Below are 13398 nucleotides of genomic sequence, written 5' to 3'. Positions count from 1 at the left end.
TCATGTAAAGCAGAGAAGAATTCAGGATAAATCTATACTGTAGTATGGATCTCTCAATCTAATAAAATAATAATATAACATCCTAAGAAATTGCTGCATAGCTAAAAAAGGTGATACGTTTGCCTGTGACTAAAACTGGCTGATTTCATTCGAAAGTTGTTACTTTTATATTGGCAGCTGATAATTCCATGCTTCATTTATGCCATGTCTAAACTTGATTCAAACTTAGGATCTGACTGTGCAGACAACTATAGACGTCGATGAGATTCTGCAAAGGCAGAACAAAACCCGATAATGGATCCCCAGCATTTTCTACACCTTACATGGACTAGACTAGAATATTTCAGTTGGAAGGGACGTACAATGATCATTTAGTCCAACTGCCTGACGAATACAGGGCTGACCAAAAGTTAAAGCATGTTGTTATTAAGGGTATGGTCCAAATGCCTCTTAAACACTGCCAAGCTTGGGGCAACTTTGAACCGTTCCCACTCATTCTTAGAATAAAAGAAATAAAAAAGGCTTCATAAGTATGTTTATTTTGTTTGTCTGCTTTGCTTAAAGATTAGATAAATTCACCTTGAGTAAGCGAATGCAAGAGACCTCTGTAAGATTGTCAGGTAGCTTTATATCCCAAGCTGCACCTGGCTGGACCCTTCTTTTTGTGCAAATTGTACCACTGACAGTGTGTATTAACCTAGTTTGTGAGGTAGTTTGGGAAAGCAGTAGGTTGACTTTTTGATAGGGAGGGGGAGACTGTTGAGGAAGTTGGAAGGCCTCCCCAAATACAACATAGTCATCTCACTGTGATTGTTTGTCCAATTAATTGTGATATGTAGACATGTATATGCCCTGAATGATCTTACACATCAGAAAATAAATACCAGCGTTCATTAAAAATAGAACAGCTCTTTTAAAACACATTCTTATTCTTACTCGCACTGAAAGCAGTTTTCAGTGTAGAAGTATTTAGATGCTGAGGTGCAAAAATCATCATTTTCTTTGTCTTTATTTAGTGGCATGTATCTTTTTGTTAGAAATAAATATTTTCTCATTGCCTTAATATTCTGGTTTCATTAATTGTTAGATTCACCACGAGTCTCTTACATTGGGAATAACAACAATCAAGAGAAAATATTGGTGGGAATTAGATGTAGCCGTACAAATCAGGCAATAGTTCTTAAAGAAAAAAAAAAAAAAGTAAATCCATAAATAAGCACGGAAAGATCACATATGGTATAAGAAGCTGGTAACAATCTGGACTCAGTGCTCCATGAAACAAGCTCAAGGAATTTCTCTCCTTGTGTGCTCAAACGTAGATACCAATGCCATAACTGGGAAGCAGAGACTCCCCTGAACTGGTGCATGAAAGCCTTTAGAAATCACCAAGTTTCTGTCAAAATTTGTCCCTTTTTGCAGGACAGGTAAAACATAAAGATTTGAATTAGCACTTTCCTCCTTCTGTCAGGAAGATATATAAATATCATCTCTGAGTTTGTGTTCGTTTGCTGATTAGTAATTTAGAATATTCAACGACAGCCCAAAACCTTTTAAATAATTAAGACAACTTAATTAAGACTGTCATAATAACAATTAGAAGGGATCTGTATGTATTCGTTCATAAAAGAACATTTCAAGTTCTCTACTCGATTCTGTAACCACAGCATTTATTGTTAACCTTCTACTCACTGTTGAAAAAGCAGAGGTGTATGATAGTACCTGGTACCAAAAAGCTGCATTACAAACCCATATCAAATTGCAGCTCCCACAGTTAAATGCAATCCTGTGGCAAGACTGGATTCTCAGCTGCCATAAACTGGGGTAGGTCTGTAGAACTCAGTCTAGCTGTTAGTGTGTGGTGCTTGGTGACCTGGCTCAGGATGGTGTTTAAAACTTTATATAAAACCTTAAATTAACAGGTAAATGAGTTGTACTCCTTAATGCAGTATTGTGTGTGGAAACTTGTACAGTGCATGTTTCAAAATTCATAGATAATGTAACTTTTGGCTGTGATGCTGTATCTCAGATTAGCGCCTTGCTTTCTTAGCCTGCCTGGTTAATTATGGATCATCTGAAGTGTGAATATTTAATGTGCAAAAATTCTTTTTTTTTCCTTTTAATTTTTTCTCAGGAGGTGTTTGCATTGCTCAGTCACTCAAAATCCCTCGGGAACCAAGACCAGGAGAATTTGAAAAGATCATCAAACGCTTGTTGGAAACTCCAAATGCTCGAGCAGTGATCATGTTTGCGAATGAAGATGATATTAGGTGCCCGTTTCCTAATTTTGTGTGCTGAAGATTTTTCACATCACAGAGATGCTCAGTTGCCTGGTGCAGAATAGAGCAATGTAGGAGTTTTAGATTCAATCCCCTGTAAAAATTCTTGGAAATCTCATGATAAGAAATTGAGTTCCAGTTATATACCGTACTGGTCCTTTATTCTGTGGAGATCTAACTGATTCCTAGTTCCTAAGAGTGCAGCTCCAATAGATTATTATTTAGTCACTGAAAACAAAGAAACCAAAGATGCTAGAAAAATATGGCTAAAGATGAAACAAATTAACTTGTACAGTACTGTAACTTGAATTCACTACAGCTGTTGTTGAATGTGCTTTAGACTGTGAAAACTATTGACTGGTTAGCGTGAGCTTACTTATGCATAGCCAGAATTAATGCTTGGGTTTCTCAAATCGTTTGTAAATGCTGTTTGTTTAATTAGTCATTTGTTGTTTGGTTGCAGGCGAATACTGGAAGCAGCCAAAAAAGCTAATCAGTCTGGACACTTCCTCTGGATTGGCTCAGATAGCTGGGGGTCAAAAATCTCACCAGTTCAGCAACAGGAGGAGATTGCAGAAGGAGCAGTAACCATCCTGCCCAAAAGAACATCAATAGATGGTAGGAATGTACATGGCACAGAATTCTCATTTTCTGACAATGACCTAGCACCCAAGTTCTCTTAAAAAAAATAATAAATTAATAAATCATGTAGTGCTTGATTACAGGGAAATCAGGGGAAACTTTCCAACTAAGTAACTTGAGTTGGCCTGATCCAATATTCTTTCAATATTTCTGTTGAGATGAGAAGATGCTGAATCTGCAATTAGGCAATCATGTAATTATCTAATAATGAGAGCATCTGTAGGGGAGAGCTTCTTACCCTTAGTCTGGTGGTTCTTTGGGACAAAAAAGAAGAGCATTGGATGGATGATAATGAGTCAGCTCATTCTTGTGGGAGGAGATCAATCTAGGCGCTGCTTTCCTCTCATAAAGTTACTTTAAGAAGCCACCTATATTAACAAAGTTTCTGACTTGTTGGATGAAGTGCCAGTTGTTGGTTTGAATCACTTTATTCCTGGAAGGGTACTGGACATAGTAACATCTCTTACTGTCTGGGTAAGCACTCTAAAGTGGTAAACGATTAGAAAAACCTCAGCATTATTGATGCTACTTGGAGAATTTAGCCATATGGAAATATTTGTAAAGAGCTTAATCCAGATGGTGTGTGTTAGTCATGATTTCTTTATGTTTGCTGGGTTGTAGGGGTAAGGCTGGTGCAGAATCTGATCGGATTTAAGCAGGAATCTTTAGTTTCTCAGCTGGGCTCATTAAATATATAAATAGAAGCAGAATTTTAGTGTCCTGAAAGCGTTCTGGTTCAACAGAGTGGTACCCAGTCATTTTAGATGGCTGTGAAATGAAATTTGTTTGGGTCACAGTTTTTGAGTAGTGATTACAGTTTGTCTAATGTCTTGTAGGTATCTAATTCTCTATTTGGTTCATCTGTGTATTAAAAATTTAGCTGTTTCCCTAACTATATGGTGGGTTTCTTTGTTGTTTTTTTTGTTGTTGTTGTTTTGTTTTGTTTTGGGTTTTTTTTTTATATATTATAGAATTCTGCTGGGGCTTTAGAGATTTTTTTACTGCAGTAGGTATTTAAAGATCTTGTTCTACAGAAAATACAGGTTAACAAATATAGTGCCTTTTTAATGCTTAAATACTACTATGCTCATAAAATATCTTATTATAGTAGTTTGTACTTAAAGTTTTTCTTCTTCTGATATTTATACAAAATATGTTGTTGTCTTTAAATGACTAATTTTATCCTGTATCATATTTTAATGCTTCTTTCACTTCCCTTTAAATGTAGGATTTGATAGATATTTTCGGAGCCGAACACTTGCTAACAATCGAAGAAATGTATGGTTTGCAGAATTTTGGGAGGAGAACTTTGGATGCAAGTTAGGATCACATGGAAAAAGAAACAGCAACATCAAGAAATGCACAGGTAACTGTGAAAGTAAGACATTATCTATAAGTTGCTGGAGTGCGGGAATGGAACTGCTTTCTTTTCATCACTCTTCTGGCTCCCTTCAGTACTCCAATACATATTATTGTGTTGTAAAAGAAGTGTGACATTTTTTTCTCAAACCTAAAGAAAAATTCATGGACAATGTTTGAGAAAGTTAGAAGTTAATTTGCAGAAATCCAATGATGGTACAGATCTTGTTAAAAACCTGTGGCTGTGGTTAAATTCCATTCATGTTTCAATGACCTTCTCTCTCACCCCATCTATAGTTGTCAATACGATATTTATTTTTTTTTTTTAGTGAATGGGCACATCACAATAATTCTCATATTGTTATCCCTGAAGCATATACAGAGAAAATTAAATTGCTGTTTAAACTGTTGAGGTCATGATGATGGGTCAAGTCATGAACTCCTTATTTAGTTTACAAACTGTGTTTGGAAGATGGAGTTAAAAATCAAATCAATATGTTCTTATTACTTGTCCTCATGTGAAAAGAACAGGATTCTCTATTGTTATAAAGCTGAAAGTCTCTATGAAGTTTGAGCAAAAACTGTGTAATTGGCACTGGTGTTCTCAAACCTGCTTGCTGAGGCATCAGACCCAGACACTATTGTCATGACAGCTCGTATAGCAGTTGCATTAGTAGCTCTGAGTTTCACCTCCTCTATGACATGTTGGCTTTTTGTTGTCCCTTGCAAAAGTTATTACAAGACTGTTACCTTTAGTTTTCTGTGACTACAGCAGACTATGTTACTACTTGTGTAAATAGTTTTTTTCCTAATGTCAGGGCTCCCAGTGTTATTCCTTTAATTACTGCCACCACCCCCAGCATTACTGGTAGTGACCACCATCTCGGTGACTTGTGGCAGCAGCAATACCTGATTTTCTGCACTAAATATGTAGGTTGCCAATGTGATTTGATTTTCCTGGCAGTGTTTTCCTTCACCAAATAATATTTTCTACACGGAACATGAACATTTTTGTTCTTTTGCTGTTCCAAGATTTCTGGCTGCCTGGTGACACCGCCATGCAGCCTTTGTTATGGGGGTGCCCTTCCTAACTTTCTGCAAAAAGCTGCACACCAGCACCCCACTTCTCCTGGGCTTGTCAAACAGACATGCCGTGCAGTCTCCAAGCACATGCACCATTATTCCTGCACTTCCTGAACCACCAGATTTATTGTATGTATACTGTTCCATCGATTCAAAGACTTACTGCACTGGGCTTCGCAATGCACAGATACATCTCACAGAGAAATAGGAGAGACATGCATGCACTCTTTCATTTCAACACTGCTGCCTCATCTTCTGCCTTTTACTTCATACACCACAAAAGAAAAGGATGATATCTAGTTCCTCACTGAGCTAAATTAGCTTATTACTCTAATCCTTTACTCCTTGGCCTTGATTCATATAGCAGTAATTCATGGCTGGGTAGTTACCCATGTCTGGGAAGGGATTTTTTCCCCCCCCCCCTTCCTATTTTAAGTGGAAAATAGATGCTTTTTTGAAGTTCTTCAGGTGGAATGAGTGGTGTATGTGCTGAAGTTTGGGAAGCTCTAAATGTTACCACAGATGGTTGTATGACTTGTCTCAGCCTCGTCACATCTGTCAAAATGAATTACCAAATGAAAAGCAGTATATAAAGTGCATAGGCCATATCTTGATAGATTCAAAGTAATTTGCGATTTGAAATAGATATCCGTATATTTTATGAAGCAAAGTTATGGTATGCTCTCTGTGCCTGAAAACAGAAAGAAAACATATTTTCGACACCAGAAAGTTAACATAGTATCAAGGGATAGGACTAAGATGTGAGCAGTCTCATATGAAGGTTGCACATATATTAGTACCTGCTGGGGAAAAAGGTTATGAATTCTGCAAGCAAGAGTACTGCCAAGTGATAGGACCCTTGACTAAAACTGTGCTTACTACAATAAAAAAGACGCTTGGACAGCAGCAGACCTGAAACAAGCTGACTGGTTGATTGTGTTCCCTAGACAAAAAAAATTGTCTAACTCAAATTTAAAGGGTTGGATAGCAAATGTAACCAATATTTGTTCCTTTTAAATAAACTGAAACAAGACATGCGGATGGAAATTTGAACTAAAACTCCTGCGATTTAAGGAAAAATGCTCGGTGGACAATGGGGGAGTGACATCCCCCAGTCTAATCCTCGAGAATCGCAATGGTATCTTGACTACCCCAGATCATTTGTCATGCCTTCCATGCACAAAAAGAGGCAGCAATGAAATCCTGGCTGGTTCTTCATACCGACGCACCCAAAACAGATGAGTCAGTCTACTGTGATCTTCTAAGTCTGCTAAAGTTTAGAGGGGAGAATATCTCACCCATGAGTTTATCTTTCCCTTGAAAAGCCAAAACAGACTTCATAGCCAAGCCTGCTCTGAAATAATGGCAGTAAATGAAAGAAAATAATAAACCCTCAAATTTCAATAAAGATATAGGAGCTGTTACATTTAATTGTTCATAACTTTATATTAAAGACACAGATTCTTGGCCTATCCAAGTTGCCAGTTGCCCTTCCAGTGGGTTTTCTCTGAACTTCATGTGTATTTTCTCAGTCCTAAATTTCAGCTCAATTAAAAGGATGTTTTCCCATCTCTCATTCAGGATTTGAAAACTGAACTGAAAACCCACCAATGGTATTTATATAAATATTTATGTGAATAATATATTTTTTTATTTTATCTGGGCACTGCAGATAAGATCTTCTGGTTTTGCCCACCAGCCCAATTTGTATATTATGTCAATAGCCAGTGATGCATTGAGAGAAATAAAAAAAAACCTGGGATACAGCCATAATCTGAAAATCTCCCCTTCCAAAGATATTAAAAGGCAAATTGGTAGGTATAACGTTTTCTCAAGCCTGAGATGTGTTTTATTAGGCATTCCTTTTTATCTTAGTTAAGTAGGAGGTACTTGAATCTTTTTCTCATAGAACATTTGTAATTCCCAACAACAACAAAAAATAATATCCCTGTTCTTTAGTCAAGTTATCTGTCCATAGCTTTAAATTTTTACCACCTGCAGTTAGGATGCTACCAATCTAATACAATTTCAAGCACTTTTCATCCTATGAAGATACCAGAAAGTGCTTCAAAGCAAAAAATATACCTCTTTTCTCTTCCATGTAAAATCAACATTCTGTTTAGCATTGAAAGTCCTGAAAGGGTTTTCTTTTCCTTCAAGGTTAAAAATTACAAAAGTTCATAAGCCTTCTTACCTTCTTCTGTTCTTGTACATTACTGAATATTACAGTCTAGAGTGTAATGGATTAAACAGTTTATTAAAGAAAACTGGTAATTTAAAACTGTTTAAAAATACTGTTTATTTGCGGTTGTTGTTGCTTCTTATTCTTAAAAGAATTTGTGGTTTGGAGATACACAAAATAATATGTTCCTTTTGAGTTTGCCTGACCATTTGTTTTCTTATTTTTGCCAGTTTACAAAAAGCAGTGATTCACCTAAACTTTGAAAAAGTAATTGCTTTGCCACTATTGATTTGCCACTAGCTCCGTATTTTGAATGTGAGTGTACATTGATCAAATCATCAAGATTGGAATAGTGCACATTGAAAAATATTAAAGACTTTTTGTTCCAACATTTCTGGACTTAAAAAAAAAGAAAATAATAATAATAAAAAAGGGCCATTAGCTTAGTAAACATGAAACAATAATTCAATGACTACCCTTAAACTTTTTTAACTGGAGACAGGCATTTACAGAGAAAACTCGTTTGCCTTACTACAACAAAATGGAAAAGAACGGAGCACTACAAGAAATGAACTGTCTGTAGAGGTTACAAGGAATTTCACATATTTATTCAAGGTGCAGGTTTTCTACATTCAATAAAAAGATATTTAGTGAGCCATGAATCTTTCAGGGATCTTCAACAGCCTTTCTTTAGCATTGGAATCTCTTTGTGGAAATAAGATGTGAGGAGATGAGAAGCTTTTCACTCATCCCTGTGCCCAGTAGAAAACTGTAAAGCCAGAGACAGCATTCATCCTTCGATTATGAACATTCTTCAAGAGGAAGGGCTTGCCCCATGTTTATGAAAGATGGGAAAGACAGTATGCCTGTTGCTTGACTTTAAATTTAACACCCTGGAGAATTTTCCCATACCCTCAGCTTCTCATTTGACTCAGTTAGTGGGCTAAGTTTTTGATAGCTGTGGATTTAGCATTACTTATAAATTGTGGACTGACTAGATTTAATCCTGGTGTTTTGTTTTTAACTCCAGCTCTTGGTTATTGAGCTACCAATTTTCAGTCCCATCTTAAGGTAGGTTTCCAGACCTTGTGTTTCTTAAGAAACAGTATAAATGAAACAAAGATATCCCAGACTACTTTTTTAAGAATTGCATTGAATTGTGGGGCTGACAATATGCACCATCATTCTTTCAGAAGACCAAAACATGGTGATAGAAAAAGAAAGCAGCATTAATGCTGAAGAGTTAAGGGACAAGGGTAAGAATTAAATGAAATGTACTCAGATTTGCTTCCATTAACCTCACAGAATGTTAATATTTGATTTCATTCTAAAAAAAAAATAAATCTGAAGAAGTTCTCTTTACAAATATATGTGTGTACACATGTAGATGTTTGTTTGTGTTTGCATGCATAAGCAGATAGAAATTAACATGAAGTAAAGTTGCTTTCTGTATCATGTTCTAATGTGTGCAATCATAGCCTTAGATTCAAATCTGACATAAGATGCTGTTCCATTGAGATTTGTTCTGTTTTTCCCCTATAACATCCCTTCAAGTCATGCATTTATCAAAATATTTTTAGTCTTTGAACAGCAAAATGTGGTCCTTTAATAAAACCTCAATAAAAATGTTAATTAAAAAGGCTCTTTCATGCACAGCCCTAAAGAAGTAGTCTCTCCCCCTGTTTCGTTTGGTTAGCATTTTAACTACTCTGCAAACCTAATCAGCCTTTAACAACCTATAATGACTGACTGCACTGCTAAAAATAAAGATGGGAGAATTTCCAAAAGCATATAGAGACCTGTGCAAATTAGTCAAATTTCAGTTTCCTCTATTAAACCGAACTATGTGTTTCACTGAAAAAAAATCATAGTGCAGTATAATAGACATCATGCATACCTAGGTACTTTACAGATCCATTATTTAACTGTTTTTCCTTAACCAACCTCTTTGAAAACACAATTGCAGCTAAAAATATCAATGGAAAGAAGTAGATTTATTCATATGTGTATGCCGCCACATTCTGAAAAATTTATACAAGTTCAGTAGCAGAATGTGCATCTCACAGAGGTACAATGCATTGCTATGTAGTTTGAGCAATGGTTCCATTACTATAAAATTAGTCTTAACGTAGGTTACGTAGGTTTGGTTTTGTTGTTTGGTTTTTTTTTTTGAGACCTATGCAAAGTTTAAAGAATCAGCATAGATGCAGTTGAGACACATGGTGAGATGTACCACAATTCCCAAAAGGCACTAAGGCTCAGGAGACACTGGTTTTGACCACATGGAAAAGCTGCATGCTCTCCCTCTTTGTGTGACTTGTGTGTTGTGACCGGTTTATTTAGCTATAAGAGGTAGAAAGGGCATTTCTTATTCTTTCTCTTTTTTTTTTGCTGGTTGCATTTTCTTGATTCCAATTTGAAAAGTATCTTATAAACACATTGCAGAAGGAGGTTGTTTTTTTTTACTTTTTGTTTATATTTATAAAATGTTTGTTGCTCTTTTGTGTAAGTACAATAATTCTACGTAAAAGTCACAGCAGTCAGTTTTGCAGCATAATAAGCAGGAGCCAAGTTGGCTGTCGAATCTTTGCTACCCATCACATCAACTGGGAACAAAAGACTTTGAGGAGTATTTGTCATAGTCTGAGCTGTTTTCTACTCTGCTTTGGACATTATCTCAGAACTATGAAAATTGTGCGTTACAGGTAGCTGCACTGCAGTGGTCCCATGCTTCCTCTAATACAGCATTAAATCAAACTGCGTCATGTGTCATTAAATAATATATGGAGCCAGAGAGCATTTACTTTTGGTTTTAGGACAATATCTCATGTCCCAGGTGGCACCAAGACCTCTTCCATTAACCTGAATTAAGTTTAATCTCTTTATTGTAGTATACAATAGGCCATAAATTCACCATTTTTGCAGATTTTGTCTGGTTTCCAATTTCAGAAGCCTAGGTAGTCAATTCCAAAGAAAAAGTTCATGTCTGAGAATGGTGAGTGATGTTTTGTCAAAATTAACAAGACTGAAATACAGACTTTCTTGTGTTATACGTCAGGTCAGAATGTTTAGGCCAAATTCTGTCCTGATGGTGGAGAACGTGCAGGCATGAACCTTGCCACGTCTCTGCTGTCACTGATAGACTGATAAGAGGTAGATCATAGATGAAGGTATGTTTCATCAAAATACACATTCAGTTGTCTTACAAAGGGCCAGTTCTGGCTTTTATTCCAAAAGTATAGAATTTCAGAAGATTCAAGTTGAATAGTGTTTCATTTCAGCAGCTGCTAATGTACATAAGTATCACTCAGTATGCCTGAGAGCTGTCAAATCAGGGGACCTAACATACGTTGCCCATTCACTAATTTGGTTTCTTCATTTCACTTGCTGTCATCCATTTTATTGTTTCACCAGTATTTTCACATCTATTTATAATATATCTAGTGGAATACCACTTCTCAATCCCATTGTAAAATCTTAGATTCACTTGCAAAACATATCATTTTAAAAAGCTTCTTATTCTAATATGAAGAAGAAATTGTTGATATACTCCATAGAGGTATTTGTTTCTCTATAATTTTATTCGTGAATAGGAATTCAAGTCTTGTATTCAGTCAGGAAATGTATCGGTTTTAGATTTCTAAGGCTTTACAAAGTTATGAGTCATATTCCACTGCAAAGTCATTTAAATAGAGCATCTTGCCATTTTAGACTTGATACACTCACTGCCGAGTTGGAATACTTTTAATACACATATGTATGTGCACGTGTGTGGATGTGTTTGCTAGGAACTTATGAATACAGAAATACTTATTACAGCTCAGACCCTCTGGAAGAATGGCCTATCTTAGTGAACTAATTTTTGCTTTAGGTACAATTTTGTGTAAACTCTGGAACTGCACGTTCTGAAATGTAACCTCAGAAAACTTGTAACCAGTATTATTTATGATGTAACTTAGATGTTGCACACGTAATCATGGTATCGCTATGCAATCCTTTTTCCTGGGAGCAATAGTAAGTTACTCGGCCATTTCTGCTAGCAGCCCAACCATTTTGGACAGATGCTAGTAGAATGGGGAAAAAATGATAGTCAAAGTGTTGGATGCCGTTCTTCATCAGACCCTTGCTGTGAACAGGAAGACTTGTTCGGTATAAGCCTGAGTTGCAGATACCCTTCAGGTAGAAAAGATATTTGTTGTTTTCCCTTCTGAGCAAGTTCTCGTAATTCTGCTTTGGGAGAGGGCTGGAAGAACTCCTTCAATTTTGTATATACATCATCTGTCCCATTAGTTGAGCATTTCAGTTTACAGTGCTTAAACGTTTTATAGGTGTGTGCATTTGGTGTGCGTACTTGCTACCTGACTAGACGCTTCATTAGAATACAAGTAGTACAATAAAAAATAGTTTCAGTCTCCGAAAGAGACCATTAGCTGCATAGTTTTCGATGTGCTTGGATGTGGTCAGACAGGCTGATCTGATCTTTGTAACCTCATAGGAGGTTACTCATCTTCAGACCTGTTGACCATTGTCTGACCACTCTAGCACTGTTCTGTGAACTAATCTGGTTGAGAACTTTGGATGTGAAACTTCATTACCCAGGCCAGAAGCAGGCATGTTAATTTGGTTGAAAATGTTCTTCCATGTTCACAAGGAGTGGTCCATGATACATTTTTTTTTTTTCCTGGTCTATTGCATGGTGGGAGATACCAATCAGGCAGAGAAAGATGGTCTTTGTGAGGTACCTTCTTCCCCAGGCAGCCCAGGTGGCCTGAAACCATGTCTATGTTATCAAACAGCTCACCTCTGCAGAGTGAAGGAGTCAATGGTGAGCATCTGAGGTCCATACTATACTCTTTTTCAAGAGATTTTACTTCAGGTTAGTATGGTCCTTTGAGCTGGAGGGCAATAGCTGTATTGCAGGCACTCATGCTACACTTTGGTTTCCCCTGAAAGGCACTGGGATTGCGCACAACAGGACCGCTCCATGGTGTGAAAGTGGGAGCAGTCAGGAAATTTGTTTCAAAAGTGCATTCCTTGTCTGAATAAAACATGATTGTAGCTGTATTCAAGGGACTGAGTGGGTAGAGATGAAGAAAGGTGGACACCCCCACCCCCCATCTAGTGTTGTCAGAGTCTGTGTGGTGAGGGAAATCAGCTGCTCGTGATGGTGATCCCTCTGAGTAAGTCAGAAGGACATAGAGCCCTCTCTGCTCAGTTCCTGAGCACAAGCAGGATTTGACTCTCTTGGCCCTCATTTGCAGAAGACTGCTACCTACCAACTAACATTGCATTATTCCATTGACTAGCTGTTCTGAAAGGGGAAAGTCTATTTAATACACAGCTCAATATTTATAAGCTGTTTTTAATAATCTTGGAGTATGCATTGATTTAAGATATATATTTAAATTTAACAGTATGCAGTTTCTCAGTAATCAAAAAAAGTTACTTGTTTTTCCTGTTTTGTAACTGCCAAAAAAAAAAAAAAAGTCATCTCACATATGTACTGGAATACAGTGACTTACATCGTATAACTGTTGATGCAAAGTTCCCACAAAATAGCCTTTTCTATATTAGCTAATACTTGATTTACAGGATATCAACAAGTTAAAACAAGTATGAATACAAAGGAAAAGAAAATGGTTAAAAGAAAGAAATTATTTAATCTTTTTTTTGTGATCTTTCTACTGATGAACTATGTTTGATATTTAAAAAAAAAAAGTTCAAACTTATTCTGACTTTAGATACCACAAATACACCAAGTAAAGCTATTTTTAATAATTATATCAATTTTATAATACAATTAGCATAGGTAAAATAAGTGATGTCATAATTTCAGGAAGCAGCAATTAAAATACT

The 13398-nt window shown here is 36.5% G+C and overlaps 1 protein-coding gene across 2 annotated transcripts in view; it reads left to right on the top strand.

The window, feature by feature from the left end:
* GRM8 (glutamate metabotropic receptor 8) overlaps positions 1-13398 on the top strand; it is a 358453-nt gene that overhangs the window by 157488 nt on the left and 187567 nt on the right. For both annotated transcript variants that reach the window (XM_055712667.1, XM_055712666.1), the window contains 3 exons: positions 2132-2267; positions 2740-2894; positions 4147-4284. In XM_055712667.1, the coding sequence (XP_055568642.1) occupies positions 2132-2267; positions 2740-2894; positions 4147-4284 (429 nt within the window). The remainder of the gene's footprint in view (positions 1-2131; positions 2268-2739; positions 2895-4146; positions 4285-13398) is intronic.

Source organism: Falco cherrug, chromosome 5, assembly GCF_023634085.1.
Source record: "Falco cherrug isolate bFalChe1 chromosome 5, bFalChe1.pri, whole genome shotgun sequence".
NCBI lineage: Eukaryota > Metazoa > Chordata > Aves > Falconiformes > Falconidae > Falco > Falco cherrug.
The sequence above is the reverse complement of the archived record's forward strand: the minus strand, read 5'-3'. Positions and strand labels throughout refer to the sequence as shown.